This window comes from Haematobia irritans, chromosome 1, assembly GCF_050003625.1.
Source record: "Haematobia irritans isolate KBUSLIRL chromosome 1, ASM5000362v1, whole genome shotgun sequence".
Lineage (NCBI taxonomy): Eukaryota > Metazoa > Arthropoda > Insecta > Diptera > Muscidae > Haematobia > Haematobia irritans.
This window is the reverse complement of record NC_134397.1, coordinates 227,924,166-227,941,335: the sequence shown is the minus strand read 5'-3', so window position 1 is coordinate 227,941,335 and position 17,170 is coordinate 227,924,166. Positions and strand designations below refer to the sequence as shown.

At 34.9% G+C, this 17,170-nt stretch overlaps 2 protein-coding genes and 1 long non-coding RNA gene across 5 annotated transcripts; 1 reads left to right on the top strand and 2 right to left on the bottom strand.

Moving 5' to 3' along the window:
- Window positions 1–1,800: 1,800 nt before the first annotated feature.
- Window positions 1,801–4,733, top strand: P5cr (Pyrroline 5-carboyxlate reductase). Of its 3 annotated transcripts, none has more exons than XM_075290050.1 (4): window positions 1,801–1,963; window positions 3,652–3,997; window positions 4,052–4,482; window positions 4,534–4,733. In XM_075290050.1, the coding sequence occupies exons 2-4, from the start codon at window positions 3,656–3,658 to the stop codon at window positions 4,601–4,603; spliced, it is 843 nt and encodes a 280-aa protein (XP_075146165.1). In that variant the 5' UTR covers window positions 1,801–1,963; window positions 3,652–3,655; the 3' UTR covers window positions 4,604–4,733. The 3 variants fall into 3 exon arrangements, with proteins under 3 accessions (XP_075146165.1, XP_075146249.1, XP_075146324.1); XM_075290134.1 differs by lacking the exon at window positions 1,801–1,963 and adding an exon at window positions 2,194–2,345; XM_075290209.1 differs by lacking the exon at window positions 1,801–1,963 and having other exon boundaries at window positions 3,635–3,997.
- Window positions 4,732–5,874, bottom strand: Prp18 (pre-mRNA processing factor 18). The gene has a single exon (XM_075289929.1). It carries the CDS (start codon window positions 5,773–5,775, stop codon window positions 4,753–4,755), a length of 1,023 nt encoding a protein of 340 aa, XP_075146044.1. The 5' UTR covers window positions 5,776–5,874; the 3' UTR covers window positions 4,732–4,752.
- Window positions 5,875–10,227: 4,353 nt separating this feature from the next.
- On the bottom strand, window positions 10,228–10,823 carry LOC142220599 (uncharacterized). The gene is made up of 2 exons (XR_012717898.1): window positions 10,479–10,823; window positions 10,228–10,421 (listed from the first exon to the last, which is right to left on the bottom strand). It is a non-coding gene; the product is annotated as an uncharacterized LOC142220599 (long non-coding RNA).
- Between the last annotated feature and the right edge of the window lie 6,347 nt (window positions 10,824–17,170).

Here is a 17,170-nt window from a genome sequence, read left to right as displayed (position 1 = left end):
GTGCTGAAATAGCAAACATTGTCTCCTACAGTTCATTGTGATGGCGCAGTGGTGAAATTCTCTCATATCAGTGAGTGCTACCCGATTCTATGTTTAGCTTAATGACAAGGGAGCTTTCTTTAATGGGCGAGTCCGAACGGCATTCCACAATGCGGTGAAACCACTGGGAGAAGCTTCGAAACACCTTCAAAGCATTACTGAGAGGGGATAATCCACAGCTAAAAAGCTTGGTTGCGGTTGTGGGCAGAATTGATAAAGTTGATATTAGTGTACTTTTCTACACTTTTTCAATGAAAAAGTACCATGGCAACCCCCGTTTGGGGGGTTCCCATGGTACTTTTATCAATTTTTTTCTATCGATCGTTATGTTGACTGTTTACAGTAGATGTTTGCGTGTGACACGTGCGTTTCTCACGTGAATCTACTAAATCTCGTGAATGGGACTAAACAACAATATGTCGTGTATGTTCGTAAGTAACATTTCTTCGAAATCACGCTCACGAAAAACTTCACACTCGCGACAAAATTTACGTTCATGAACCAATTCACGCTCACGATAAAATTCACGTTCACGAACCATTTAGAACGACGCCAATAAGAGCCCCTTCAAACTGTTAGACAAAGTGCACTTTAAGATAGTTATAGAAGAATCATTGTGGTCAAGTAAAATTCGATTGTTTAGATGTTTACTAGTTTGAATAAAAATTTTATAAATTATTCCATTTATAACATTTATACGAATAAAAACACATTGAACATTGTCTTAACAAAGGAATTATTTATGAGTTAGGTTAGGTTAGGTTAGGTGGCAGCCCGATGTATCAGGCTCACTTAGACTATTCAGTCCATTGTGATACCATATTGGTGAACTTCTCTCTTACCACTGAGTGCTGCCCGATTCCATGTTAAGCTCAATAACAAGGGACCTCCTTTTTATAGCCGAGTCCGAACGGCGTTCCACATTGCAGTGAAACCACTTAGAGAAGCTTTGAAACCCTCAGAAATGTCACCAGGATAATCCACTGAAAAACTTTTTGGTGTTCGGTCGAAGCAGGAATCGAACCCACGACCTTGTGTATGCAAGGCGGACATGCTAATCATTGCACCACGGTGGCTATTTAATTCTGCTATATTCGCCTGATGCTCCAGCGTCTATCAGTTTTATTGTTGATGGACACAGTGTGTCTGGAAATATATTTGAAAAACTATAACTTCATTTCATTTGGAAAGTCGAAAATTGTTCACCAATATACCTTTCACAATTTTAAGCGTAATAACTATGTTTTCAGCACTTCATTACAGTTTTTATTTAAATAATTTATAACAAGCTAGTTGCGCTTGGTGTTTCACAAAATATTAAATGGCAAAATACTTTCATGTACATTTCGTTCTTTTTGATACCTTTCCCTATCACAGTTGACGATTGTTGTAGTGTCACTTACGAGTCTGTGGTAGCGATGAGGGTGAAATGGAACTGTAGAATGCTGGCAGGGTATAGAGCTCGCTCCTCATTTGCCTTTTCAAATTAAAGACCAGTATGCATATCTAACGAAATTACGTGCCCAATTTTGTCAAGTGTTTCTTATGGGAACAATATGTAACCAAACGATAGGAACACCTCGTAGAATTTTCGATAGCAAAAGTGTTTTATGTCAATTCATTCATTCCGTTTACCTATTTCACATTTAAATTTAACGTCTGGTTTGCAATTACACTACACCAGTGTAGCATCGTACATAAAATAAGAAGTATAACAACCCTGTGCAAGAACTTTCACCACGTAAACAAATAATCTCAACTCACACAGCTGATATCTTCAGCGTAGACGGAATTTTTGCAAACCCCTTGAACTTGTAGATAAGCCGGTGTTAAACTAAAAAATAAATAAAAATAATTCAAATTATCAAAAGCCTTCTTGCGTCTGCTAGCAATTCATTTCGGAAAAAGCAGCATCCTAAGAAATGTAAGTTTTGTTTACTGTGACTCTGTGTGTTGTTACCAGGAAATGGTCATTACATGATAATGAAAAATGAATATGTAATATGTTTATTAACAACCTAAAATCTAGATAATATTCAATGATTAGACAAAGAAAGCGTTTACTTCAACCTACATACATATAAGAAATATTAATACGTAAGCAATTTCAAATGTGACGTAGTTTTATTACGACCTGAACATTCTCAACTTGTCCGGAGCACATTAAATTCAACTACTGATATACTGGTTATTTTTTGTAACTTCCAAGGGATGTACTTTCAAAATTATGCTAATAGGATAATTCTACCAACTATGCTTTAAAATGGTCGTACTCTAAATGGTCTTGCCCCTTGGAGGAAAAAACGGTGAGTGTGACTACGTTCGTGAGCTTGAGTAATTTCGTGGTGGTGATCGTAATGAGAGCCACCGTGATGCAATGATTTGCATGCCCGCCTTGCATAAACAGGGTTGTGGGTTCAAACCCAGTTTCGACCAAACAGTTTTTCAGCGGTGGATTATCTCCTCTCAGGACTGTTGGTGATAGTCCTGAGTGTTTCAAAGCTTCTCTAAGTGGTCTCACTGCAATGTGGAAAGTCGTTCGATTCGGCTATAAAAAGGAGTTCCCTTTTCATTGAGCTTAGCATAGAATCGGGCAGCACTCACTGACAAGACAGAAGTTCACCATTGTAGTATTACAATGGTCTGAATAGTCTAAGGATATGATCACACTAGGCAAATATTTGACCAAAATGAATATTTGCTCAAATTTGTTTAGGTTTACGATCGTCGCAAAGTTGTAAACGTCACATTCGGTTAGTAAATGTAGAAAAAGTAACGAACATCTAAAATTCAAAATACGTCAGTCTCGTCGGCTGGGCAGCGAATTCGATGATATCCAATGTATGTTCGAAGAAGTTTCAGTTCTCAGGAATGGATTTAAAAAAAGTAGAAAAGAATAGACTTATTTCAATGGAAGACATCAAGCCAAAATTGCTATGTCCTACTCGATGGTGCAGTAAACGTGACGATCTGTACACGCTCATACTCATATTAGCCTCCCACAAATTTCTGCAGAAACTTACAGTGAAGAAAAACCACTACTTAAGAGTGGATTTTATAAATTCACTTGACTTATTAGAGCCAATTTCTATATTAAATACAAATTGTCAAAACTCATAGTCATTCGCTGATGCAACGAAAGCTTTGATGAACATTATGAACCACGCAAAATCCGAATAGTTTGAAGTTGCGATTGCGAGATGAAAGTTTTCAATAAATACAATGTAACAGCATACTCTTTACATCCCTTTTTCGGGGAGCCAAAGTGTGACCATACCGTAAGTGAGCTTGGAATATCGGGCTCCCACTATACCTCACCTAATCTAATGTTATTATCGCGAGTCCAAAAACAATATGCTTAAGGACATTAATATAAAGTGTCCTTTCGTGATTCACGTAATTTGTTATCAAATCGGAACTCAGAATTCAAGCTTGATTTGTGAAATTTCTTGCGGCACAAAATTTAACATTTCAAAAGTATTCTGTACTTGCAAAATGTACGAATTCGAATATCCAGTAAACACGTAAAGCTTGATTAGGATACTCATATATATTCCCAAAAATTTCAGCTTTTCCTTATACTATTTCAAAATAGAATTCTCTACTTTTCAGACAAATGGCAAAATTGGATGAAAAAATTGGATTCATTGGAGGTGGTAATATGGCATTTGCCATTGGTTCTGGTCTTATAAGTCGAGGCATTGTAAAAAGCGGGCAAGTTTATGTCTCAGGACCAAATTTGGAGAATTTACAACGTTGGCGTGATATTGGAGTCACAACTTCTGATGATAATAACGAAACTCTTGATAAATCGGATATAATATTCATTTGTGTTAAACCCCATATATTAGCTCCATGTGCTATACATCTTCGTAATAATCATGTACGCACTCTCAAAGATAAAGATAAACTTTTTGTCTCCGTATTGGCTGGGGTAAATATAAATGATCTAGAAGAGGTAAGTTCGTAGAGATACTATTTAAATTCTCCTTAAAGAATCGCTATTTTGTAGAACTTTTCCTTTATCGATGGCCTTAAAATGATACGCACAATGCCCAACACGCCCATGCAAGTGGGCGAAGGTTGCACTGTATATACACCAGGTTCCTATGTAGTTCAACAGGATTTGGAAAAGGTTCATTTGATGTTGAATTCTTTAGGCATTGCCCAACAAGTACCCGAATCTATGATTGATGCCGCCACTGGCGTTAGTGGCTGCGGGCCTGCATTCGTATATACCATTATTGAAGCTATGGCCGATGGGGCCGTTAAAAATGGTGTCCCCCGACAAATGGCTTTGCAATTTGCAACACAAACCATATTGGGAGCAGCCAAAACTGTCTTAGTTACCGGCAAGCATCCTGCGGTCCTTCGAGATGAGGTTTGTTCCCCTGGAGGGGCTACAATTGTGGGTGTCCATGAGTTAGAAAAAGGCAATTTAAGGTAGTATCTTCAAATACGTAAATTGAATTGAATTTAATCTTCGATTTTCAGATCCACCATTATTAATGCCGTGGAAAAATCATCCCAAAGATCTGCAGAATTAGGTCGCAAGGGCAAATAAACCAATAAATAACGTGATAGTAAATATCATTGATAACATTTAGATCCATTATGTATTATAATTGTGTGCTCCCATAAAATTTGGACACCTCCCAAAATCCAAAACACTGAAAATATTCACCAAAAAGGTTTATTTTTCTGTACTAATTATTATTCTCTATCTTTTTTGCTTACATATTCAACACACTTTGAAGGATCGGTTGGAAAACACTCTTGACATTTCGTCATAAGACGTTTCAAACCTTGAATATACTTGCGCTGTGTCTCATCATTCATAACATGTGCAACATTCTTTGAGAAAATCTTTTCACGTCCTGTACGTGCATGAATACCAACCATAGTGACACCAATAGGCCATGGAGCATTGCCAATTGCCATTTCCAAATATGCATCACTGGCATGTATGTAATTACGATTAAGCAGGTGTTTGCAGATATCCGTTAGGCTTTCCAATATATCATCGGACAGTGAACGATTTTTTAATTTTCGAAATAATGGTTTCACATACTCCTTCGTTTGGGTGTAGATAACGCGAGCCATTTTCACTTTGGTTGACATCTTCTCGTGTTTAGAGTATCCTGCAATTTGATCATTCCACAACTTGAGTATGTAGGTTAGCAGGGTCATTATCACATCCATGTCATACTCTTTATTGTTGCGTCCCATTTTTTGGGACATCTCTTTAATACTCTCCCAATCAACTGACTCATCCAGTTCGGGAAATTCATTTTTCTTTTCCTCCTTTGACGAAGTGGTATTGGCAAACATTTCCTGAAGGTAGGCTTGATCAACTTGCTCCATGGCTTCTTGGAAGTCATTGCGAAAACCTCGATTAGCTTCCGGTTGTGAAATTTCACACTGTCTTAAACGGGCAAAAGCCATTGATTCCGTTTCACCAAACAATGTTATAGGTTCACCTCGTTCTCTTAATCGACGTATAACTTCATTCCGGGGTAAGATGTTCTGTCCTTCCTCCGTGAATTTGTAACCCTCATGGGAATTCAGATCGGTTTCATTATTCTCTGGTTTCTTAATGCCCTGCTTCTGAAGAATTTCTTCGTTATTCTTAGCTATCAAGTCTCCTCTTTTGAAATACTTCTTTTTATCGTCCACTAACTGTTTTTCTTCCAATAACTTGCGTTTCCTTGCTATTTCCGCCTTGATAATATCCATATTCAGCTATTTTCAATAAATTGTTTGATGAAGACTCTGCTCTGACGAAAAGTAAACAATCTCTTTAATGGAAACAAATATCATATGGTGGTGCAGGGATGTAATATAGGACTGAATACAACGAGGTGGCAACGATGATACTTGTTATAACCAAAGATAATTGAGAAGAAGATGCAGTCTTGTCATAGCAAAACTGAAACACCAGAGGACTCTGCCAACAAAATATCATAAAGTTTGCGTCGACGTGTCTCTCAAATGTACTGCCGTTTGCGTCGGAAAATATCATAACATTTGTGTTTTCCATAAATTTCTGAATAAAATCCCACAAAAGCAATACCAAAACGATTGTAGAAAATTAAAATAATACGTATGTGTATATTGAAGCGAATATTCATTATGGTTTTATGTGAATATTGCCGTTTAAATTTATTCCTGGGCAGAGCTGCTTTGGAAAAAAATTGACAAATAAAACAATTTTTTTCTCATAGCCCTCTACACATTGACATTTGTTTTCTCTTTATAAGAGCACAATGCTTAATCTTGTTATACTCAATTATCTTTGTTATAACCATAGATAAATTAGATAATAAGATGGCGAAGTTGGGTTTCAGAACTTTCATAACCGAGGGCATTGAGGAGCTGAGATAAATTGAAATTATCTAATATCATGCCGTTTGCTTCATTTTTTATCTAAAATGTATTGCCGCTTTTGTTTGTTTATCACCTTCGAATCTCTGCTGCCTCTCTCGAATTTCATTTTTATTTGACATACTGGAATGTGATTCGAGAATAGGGATGCCAGACGTGCTCTTTTAAAGAGCACATGTGCTCTTTTTTTCAAAATGTGCTCTTAAAACAAGATAGGCCAAAAGAGCACGCAAAAGTGCTCTATTTTTAGTTAAGTACTCTTTTTGTGCTCTTCGTATGCATCACAACAAATATTACTTCAACGCGATTAAATAAATGGTAAAAGTAAACTGAACATACGTGTCACACTACGAGATTTTCCTATGCCGTTATTTTCTAATTAAATAGTCCCAATAAACACAAACGTTTGAAAAATGCTAAATTTCAACAATTTTTCAAACATTTTTTCAAAGGATTAGGGTAATATTCAAGTTGAGAAATTGTTGAGAAAATCGCGTTCTCAACAAAAAACAGACATTACCCTCAACAGTGAAATTCAACACATTAGCAATAATATCTCAAGTGTTATCCTCAAATTGAAATGCATCGCTACTCAATAATTTGTCAAACTATTTTCGATGCGAGTCAAATTCAAAATTAACATCGTTGCAAATACTTTTCAACCTAAATTTGTATGAATGATATCCCCACTTCAAATTGAAAGTCAAAGCCAAAATTCTATGAATTTTGTATAATTTATTCATTTTCATCAAAATAAAATATATAATAATACACTACACTACATAATACACTAAAATACCAATTGATAAATAATAATCTTATTAAACATATCAACAAATAAGAACAAAAAAACAAACAAACAACAAAACTTTAAATATCTTAAACATTATTAGTAAACACTTTTGCATTGATAATTCGTTTTCCTTCCTTTTGGTGTCATAAAACAGCATTAAAATTTATTAACATGCGGGCAAGTTGAAATTAGGAACGTACTGGACCGCGTGTTAGAATTGATTTCCAGCAGAAGGAATTCACAAAATATCCATTTTAAACTGATAATAGCATATGAATTAAACTGATGATGTGATGCCCATTTTCATACAGAAGTTGTTGATTTCAACAATTTGTTGTTTTTAACCATTTTAATTGGTTGCACTTGTAATGTTTCTGGAAAATTTTTCATGTCGATAAGCCACTCATTTTTCATTGGCCAGCTTCTTAATGTTTGCAAGAATGTAGATTCCAAAGATTTTAGTTTTCTGCAAAGAGATTTAAATTTAGTGACTTCTCTAAAGTGTTGATTTAATTTTTCTATTGACGTACCAATTATTATAAACTATTTGAAGCAGTTCCAGTTAATTGTCCACCATTTTTTCATCGGTCAGCGTTTAAATGTTTTCAAGAACGTAGAATCCATAATTTTAATTTTCTGCAAAGAGATATAAATTTAGTGACTTCCTTAAAGTTTTATTTCATTTTTTTATTCTCACTTACCTATTTTTATAAACTATTTGGTTATTTGTCTAAAATTTTCCATTTTATTTTAATTTCTTGCAATTGACCACGAACTTCGTTGCACAAATAAGTATTGAAAACCACATGGTTTTTTCGTTGCATTTTAGGGTAGTGTTTTGTCAAAGTTTTCTCATATTATATTCAACACCTTTTCAAAGATTTCGTCAACATTTTGGCAAATTGGAAGTAATTCGCAAACAATTTGAAGATGTATTGAAGATGAGCTATTTCAAGTCAAGTTGAATTTATGTTGAAAATTATATTTACCCTCAAACTGAAAAGTTGTTGCATTTGAAAAACGCTCATCCTGTGTTTATTGGGGTGTTTTACTTTATAAATAAGAGTTGAAGAAGAGCACGCCGATGTTGCTTCTTCACTTTGTACTCTGTTCTGAATGCAAACAAACTTCTTTCAATAACATTTTTCACAAAAACACCAAACAAATGACTTACAAAGTATTGTAAGAAAATTAGCTTGAGTTGAAATGTGTATTTTATGTGTATGTTATGAACATTAAATGTTTTTATGTGCTCTTTTTATAAACTGAATGTGCTCTTTTTGCCTCTTGAAAATCTGGCATCCCTATTCGAGAAAGAAAATTTTAATAATTGTTAAAGAAGATAATAAACAAATTACTTCAATAAAATATTGAAAACAGGTCTCTCGGGATATCAGTGGTCAAAAAGTAAAATTGTATCTGTATATTCACGATGTTGATGTTGTTGATTACATGCCAACTAGTTTTAATGGGAATATTATTTATATGAATATATTTTTATAATGCATTAAAGTTAGATTATACTTTTAGTTTATTTTATATAATTTGTAGTTATATTTAAATTTACTACATTCACTTCTATTCAGATTATTAAAACTTTGTAATACAAATGTATTTGGCCATGAAGGCTTAGTATTACTGAATAAAAACTAATAAATAAATAAATAAAGATATGGAAATAGTATGCTTTTCATAGCTAACACTGACAAGCAGTTTTCGTCTTGTTGATTTTGTGAACATATAGTTTGTAATTCTAATATTTTCTCAATATCGTTAATTTTTATGAAGATGCATACCAGGCTTAATGGAAACTTGGCGCGAGCTTTGTCACGATCATATTCGAAGAGCAAAACAATAATAGGATAGGAGCTATTTTTGCGGCGACTATGTAATATTTTCACCTGCAACTATGTTGGCTCAGTGAAAATGTTATTATATTGATAAAAAGAATTTTGTTTGAATTAAGACGATCTAAAATGTTATGGTATTCGTAAAAAAATGTTTTCTCCTACTTAAGGTAGGTACTATGTTCGGTTTTCGAGTTGAAAAATACTTTATTTTCGCGATTACTTTTTCAGAAATAATCAAAATTATAAATGAAAACAAGCATATTCCTGTAAAGTCTTGTCGAAATCTAGATGAAAAAGAACCTGCCCATAAATTTAGTTAATTTATCTGCTTGATAATGAACTGTTGTAATAAAGGAACCGCGAAGATTTCAACACGAAAAGAGAACATAGTATTTCCCAATAAACACAAGCATTGGAGAAATGCTTCTATTCAATACGCTTTCAAACATTTTTTCAAAGAATTAGATTAGACTTCAATTTGAGAAATTGTTGAGAAAATCGCGTTCTCAACAAAAAACAGACATTACCCTCAACAGTAGAATTCAACACGGTTTTTTCACCAAAACACTAAATTAAAAGTACAAAAATATATATGAAGACTATTATATTTTTATCAAGTCTTATCAAATAATCATTTTGTATTTCTAAATTAATTAATTAAGAAAAGTAACCGTGAAAAAAGCTGGGTTTCAGCTTGAAAACTGAACATAGTACTCAGCTTTAGCAACAATTTCTCAACATATTACCAACAAATTTTCAAACTAACCCTGCCAGCATTTCAAAGTTCCCTTTCATCTTCATCGCTACCACAGACTCGTAAATGTCACTACAACCATCCTACTGTGATGGGGGGCAGCATATCATAAAGTACAAAATGTACTTCATACCCTGCCAACATTTTTTGAATTTGGGGACTCTTTTGAGAATCCCCACTACGTCGAAAACAATCATATACGACATCAAAAACTCGTCGGAAAAGCGCCGTCACTATTGAGAAGTTGTACCACGCCAAGTTACTACAAAAATGTTTCGCATGAGTGCAATTATTAGGTGCCTTTATAGATCAATTTAGAACGACGCCAATAAGGGACCCTCCAAACAATCAGAAAAAGTGCATTTTAAGATAGTTGTAAAAGAATCATTGTGGTCGAGTAAAACACGTTTGTTTAGATATTTATTAATTTGATTAAACATTTACAAATTCTTAAAAATATAACATTTATACCACTATCACATTACATTTAACATAATTTTTGGCATTAATGATGATGTTGAGTTACAAGTAGCGAGTTACATGTTGCTGCGTCTATCAACCAGTGTTTTTATTCCATGGAGGCAGCGTGTCTGTAAAATATCTGAAAAACAATCACTTTATTCCATTTGGAAAATCACCAAATTGTTCACCAATATACCTTTCACAATTTTAAGCTTATAATCTATGTTTTCAGAACTTTATTTTCGTTTTTATTTAATTAAAACATAACAAGCTGGTTGCGCTTGGCGTTTCACAAAAAAATGTCTTTTTTAACAGTAGGGATGGCAAATTACTTGCATGTACTTTTTGATGTACCTTTTCATGATGGTTGAAGTGACATTTACGAGTCTGTGGTAACGATGAGGTTGAAATGGAACTTTGAAATGCTGGCAGGGTACATGTATTTTGCCATCACTACTTTTACAAAAGCCATTTTATTTTTTGTGAAACGCCAAGCGCAACCAGCTTGTTATATTTTATTTAAATAAAAACGAAAATAAAGTTCTGAAATCATAGATTTTACGCTTAAAATTGTGAAAGGTATATTGGTGAACAATTTTTGATTTTCCAAATGAAATAAAGTGATTGTTTTTCAAATATTTTACAGACACGCTGCCTCCATCGAATAAAAACACTGGGTGATAGACGCTGTAACATGTAACTCGCTATTTGTAACTCTACATCATCATTAATGCAAAAAATTATGTTAAATGTGATGTGATAGTGGTATAAATGTTATATTTTTAAGAATTTGTAAATGATTAATCAAATTAATATATATCTAAACAAACGTGTTTTACTCGACCACAATGATTCTTTTACCACTACCTTAAAATGTGCTTTTTCTGATTGTTTGGAGGGTCTCTTATTGGCGTCGTTCTAAATTGATCTATAAAGGCACCTAATAATTGCACTCATGCGAAACCTTTTTGTAGTAACTTGGCGTGGTACAACTTCTCAATAGTGACGGCGCTTTTCCGACGAGTTTTTGATATCGTATATGATTGTTTTCGACGTACTGGGGATTCTCAGAAGCGCCCCCAAATTCAAAAAATGTTGGCAGGGAAATTTCATTTTAATGCTTCAAACCTATTGGAAAATTTGTTGAAAGCAAACAATTTGCAAGGACATTTGAATTTATGTTGAAGATGGGATTCACTATTAAATTGATATGGCGTTACCTATGAAAAATTCTCATCCTTATGTTTGTTGAGTTACCTCGAAGTGTAATACGTTGCATTACAATACAGCAACTACTATCTTAGCTAACAACACCGAAACGGAGCGTTTTTCAGTTTGTATTATACTTCGACGCGCTAAGTTTTCTTCATATTTGATTCTAAAGGTGAGTATTAAGTTCGAGTTTAAGGTGTGTACTATGTTCGGTTTTCGAGTTGAAAATCACTTTATTTTAGCGATTACTTTTCCTGAAATAATCAAAATTATAAATGAAAACAGATACATTCCTGTAAAGTCTTGCCGAAATCTAGAGAAACAAGAAATTGCACATCAATTGAGTTAATTTATCTGCTTTATATTGAACTGTTTTAATAAAGTAACCACGAAAAGCGAACATAGTACTTACCTTTAGCCGCCAAAAATTGTCATTTTTTCACGATTACTTTCCTTTAATAATCCATTTTAAGGAATACAAACTTTGTGAAATTTTGCTTTGGGATATTCCCCATCAAGTTATAATGTAATCTGCAACAAATATGTATAATTTTATAACTTTTTTTACTGATTTAGTTTTCACTTTAGTGAAAATTAGCGGCTAAACTCAAACTTAATACTCACCTTAAAGGTGGGTATTAAGTTCGATTCTAGCCGCTAAAAACGTCATTTTTTCACGATTACTTTTCTTTAATAATCCATTTTAAGGAATACAAACTTTGTGAAAATTTGCTTTGGGCTTTTCCCCATCAAGTTATAATAAAATTTGCAACAAATATGCATAACTTCATGCATTTTTCTTACTGATTTAGTTTTCACTTTAGCCATTTTCGCGGCTAAACTCGAACTTAATACCCACCTTTAGCGGCTAAACTAGAACTTAATACCTAACTTAAAGGTGAGTATTAAGTTCGAGTTTAGCCGCTAAAATCGAAAAAGTGAAAACTAAATCAGTAAGAAAAATGCATGAAATTATACGTACTTGTTGCAAATTTTATTATAACTTGATGGGGAAAAGCCCAAAGCAAATTTTCACAAAGTTTGTATTCCTTAAAATGGATTATTAAAGAAAAGTAATCGTGAAAAAATGACGTTTTTAGCGGCTAGACTCGAACTTAATACCCACCTTAATTTTTTATTCTTTTAATGAAATTGCTGCCTCGGACCTCTGCCTGCCATACATTTTAACCATCTACTAATATTTTTTTCTCTTCTTTTTTCAGGATTTCTCACGGGCCTAAAAAGAAAGGGAAACATCATTGTATCAGATAGAACGTTTTGCAACAATTGCTATCTGCTACCATGAAGCTACCATTTCTTTGCTCCCGTCGAGATATTGAGGAGACGAATAGGAGGAGAAGAATATCCCTCCACGGTCCACATCCCTCTCTCCCCCCAACGATGGACTTTGGAATAGGGGTGGGAGATGTTATTCCCTCGCAGGCATGACCCCCCTCTCCCTAACACGGCAAAATGAGGAAAGTGGCTTAGAGGACTTGTTCCTTAAACATTTTGCCCCCTCCAACGCGGGATAAATATGGTTTTGGTAGTGAAGAATTCCCACACCAGGATCATTTTTTTTCTTAAAAAAAAGGGCCTCACCTACGCGAAGCTCCTCGCAAAATTTTTTCCTCTGCGTTGGACTGTTTGGCCCCAGCAATTGCTTGAAATCGACAAGTGAAATGTTTATCCCATATGCATGACAATTTAAACAAATTTTAAATGGTATAATATTGGTCTACAAATTGTTGAAGCGTATAATATTGTCGGTACTGCTCGACTTTAGTACATTATTTCCGAAATAACTTAATAATCGTTATAATTATAAAAATATAGCAGTCTAAAGTTCAGCGAGGTGGACGATATTATACCCTTCTCCAATTTGTAGACCAATATTATACCATCTCAAATTTGTTGGGAGCTATATACAGGTTTATATTCCCATATATGTACATAGTATTAAATCTGACCTGATTTGGACAACATGTTTTTACACTCCTACAGAATCTCTAGACTAAGAATCGTCTAATACACTGAGACGAAAACAATGCTAATAATGTAAAAATATGGGAAATATTAAAAGCTGATGTCATTTTTTTGTAATTTTGCAAAATGGCCTTTATGATTTATCAGACGATGTATATAAGTGTATGTGAGACATTTTTACAATTTTTGCTACTAACCCTGCCAGCATTTCAAAGTTCCATTTCATCTTCATCGCTACCACAGACTCGTAAATGTCACTACAACCATCCTACTGTGATGGGGGGGCAGCATATCATAAAGTACAAAATGTACTTCATACATGTATTTTGCCATCACTACTTTTACAAAAGCCATTTTATTTTTTGTGAAACGCCAAGCGCAACCAGCTTGTTATATTTTATTTAAATAAAAACGAAAATAAAGTTCTGAAATCATAGATTTTACGCTTAAAATTGTGAAAGGTATATTGGTGAACAATTTTTGATTTTCCAAATGAAATAAAGTGATTGTTTTTCAAATATTTTACAGTCACGCTGCCTCCATCGAATAAAAACACTGGCTGATAGACGCTGCAACATGTAACTCGCTACTTGTAACTCTACCTCATCATTAATGCAAAAAATTATGTTAAATGTGATGTGATAGTGGTATAAATGTTATATTTTTAAGAATTTGTAAATAATTAATCAAATTATTAAATATCTAAACAAACGTGTTTTACTCGACCACAATGATTCTTTTACCACTATCTTAAAATGTGCTTTTTCTGATTGTTTGGAGGGTCTCTTATTGGCGTCGTTCTAAATTGATCTATAAAGGCACCTAATAATTGCACTCATGCGAAACCTTTTTGTAGTAACTTGGCGTGGTACAACTTCTCAATAGTGACGGCGCTTTTCCGACGAGTTTTTGATATCGTATATGATTGTTTTCAACGTACTGGGGATTCTCAGAAGCGCCCCCAAATTCAAAAAATGTTGGCAGGGAAGAAGCGGCGATTGTGGGGTTTAGCAATTTTTTCCTAAATCGTACATATATATGAGAGATATATCTATATCTGAACTGTTTTCAATCAAATTTAGCACTTTTGATAATACCATCAATTGTACACTTTGTGAAATTTTTAATCGAGTAGAATTTCTGGTCTCTGGCCAATTAAATCGATATCGGCCGAAATTCGAAACTTTGTTGAGATGGGCATGTGTTCAAATTCGTGGATCTGTTTCATTCTGGGACATTCATTCAAAAAAACAACAACAACAAAATATATATTTCATATCTTATTAAGCAATTAGCTAATTTGTTTTATGAACAACAGTATAACTAATGAAACTAAATTTTAAAACGATTTTTTTAATGTGTTTCATTTTCCTTTTCTCTTTAATACAAGGTAGAATGAAGTGATGAAAATATTTTAGAAATGCAAAAGGAGAATAATGTAATTGAAAACGTACCCAAAATGCGTAAATTTGATTTTTAGGTGATTAATTAAATGATTTATAAATTGTATACCCCAAAATATACCTTTGTACTTGAAGTTCTTTCACTTTGTGGGTTAATTTGGTTTTCTGAAGCCTTTTTTTCTAAATCATTTAGGAATTGTTCCACTTCTTGAATGGTCTTTTCAGTTCGGCTTTCTTCAATGTATGAAATATTTTGTTTCAAATCTTCGTTATTTTTTTGATGCTCCCCATCCAAAAAGTTATTAATGTCCTTTTTGCAATTTGTTTCACCCATTGCATTTATAAATTTTTGGGATATAATTTTTGCTGTGCAATTTTTAATTTCCCTTACCGATGGGCGATCATTATATCCCTGGGATCCCTTTACGTTAGGTTAGGTTAGGTTAAAGTGGCAGCCGATTAAGATTCAGGCTCATTTAGACTATTCAGTCCATTGTGATACCACATTAACTAAAAGTACCTATTACATATGGGCACTTCTAGTTTTAACCGCTGAACCTACTCAATCATTTTCTTCTGTTGAACCAACCAGATTGTTTCAAAAACATTGGCAGACTGCTTAAGTTAACGTTTTCCAGGTCCGCCAGTAATCTGAAGCTATATGCCCCTAAAATTTGCTTACGCCTTACACAAAATGCAGGACACTCACACAAGAGGTGTTGTATTGATTCCTTTACCTCCGCTAGTGTGCGATTTAAGTTTAAATGGGGCCATATTTGCTTGGTGTCGTTACAACCCTTGCAATTGTCCCATCGAACATTTGCCGTCAGCCTTCTCACGCAGTAAGAGCTTGCTGGTAGCCAGAGGCATACCAACAGATTCTAGTTTCCCCTGGAATATGTAAGGTAGTTCCTAGCCTTGCTAGCTCATCTGATTCGCAGTTCCCCGGTATGTTCCTATGGCCAGGCACCCATATTAAGTGAATATTGTGCTGCTCAGCCATCTCATTGAGAGATTTGCGGCATGCGATGGCCGTTTTCGAGTTGAGGAACACAGAGTCCAAGGATTTTATTGCAGGTTGACTGTCTGAGTATATATTAATGCCAATATTGCTTGGAGCATTACTTCTCAGCCACTTCACCGCCGCTTTCTATGTGCGAAATAATGGTTTCCATAAAAATTTTTCGCAAGAATGAACATAGTACCGGCCTTTAGGTATGAAAACGACTTTTGATTCCCTCCACTTTCCTGGAATATATGATAAGTTGGTACATCCTATATATATATCGCCGACAACCAGGGGGTAATTCTGTCAGCCACCGTTTGTAACTCCGCCGGAGTAATTCCATCAGGTCCGGGGGAATTGAATGATCTAAAGCTATTTAAAGCCCATTTTATTCTAGATTCCGATACAATTTCCTCGATAGGAAACGACCGCTGAGCCACTGTGGCACCGCCAGTACATGGTTCAACCGTCTGATTTCCGGGAAAATGTGTGTCCAATATTACCTCCAGCGTCTCCTCACTGGACGTTGTCCAATTGCCCTGGAGCGGAGTTCGTGGATCCGTAGTCTGGAAGCCTCGGACGTATTCTCAATGCTGCTGCAGTAATCATTCCAAGAGTTATGCTGAGCCTTTCTCTGTTCTCGCTTGTATCCTCTCAGATTCTTCTTGTAAGCGTCCCAATCCACAGGAGCTCTGGTAGACTTTGCTTTGTTAAAGAGCTTTCTGCACGATTTCCTCATATTAACTAACTCCGTAGACCACCATGGTGGCCGATTTTTCCCCCTTGGCTTCCCTCAAGGGCATGCACCTTTCAGTGAAATGTTGACGGCCTTAGTAATCCTCTCCACTTCGTGTTCGATAACTTCCACACTGCTCATATTTGTCTCTGGTATTTCCGGTATCATCATATTGAACGATTCCCTATACCTATTCCAGTCAGCTTTCCTAACATTTGGCGGAAATATGGTCTTGGTGATATGAACATCAAATTTGAAACTGATGTAGCGATGATCTGAGAAGCTATGTTCACTTAAAACCTGCTAATCAGATATCATTTCATTCAGTTTTTGCGAGGCCAAGGTGACGTCCAAAACCTCTTGCATGTTTTTAATAACAAAGGTTGGGGCATCTCCCTTATTGCAAACTACCAAATTAGTACGCAAAATAAACTCGAGGAGTGACTCTCCTCTTGTATTAATGTCACCACTTCCCCATATACTATGATGTGCATTTGCATCGCATCCCATAATGAGTTTTGTCTTTGTTTTCAATGACTCCTCAA

Bases quoted from the DNA above. Each gene is read 5' to 3' on its own strand.
- P5cr (XM_075290050.1), top strand. From the start codon at position 3,656: ATGGCAAAATTGGATGAAAAAATTGGATTCATTGGAGGTGGTAATATG. The intron at 3,998-4,051 runs GTAAGTTCGTAG...GCTATTTTGTAG, and splicing joins ATATAAATGATCTAGAAGAG to AACTTTTCCTTTATCGATGG. The intron at 4,483-4,533 runs GTAGTATCTTCA...TTCGATTTTCAG, and splicing joins TTAGAAAAAGGCAATTTAAG to ATCCACCATTATTAATGCCG.
- Prp18 (XM_075289929.1), bottom strand. From the start codon at position 5,775: ATGGATATTATCAAGGCGGAAATAGCAAGGAAACGCAAGTTATTGGAA.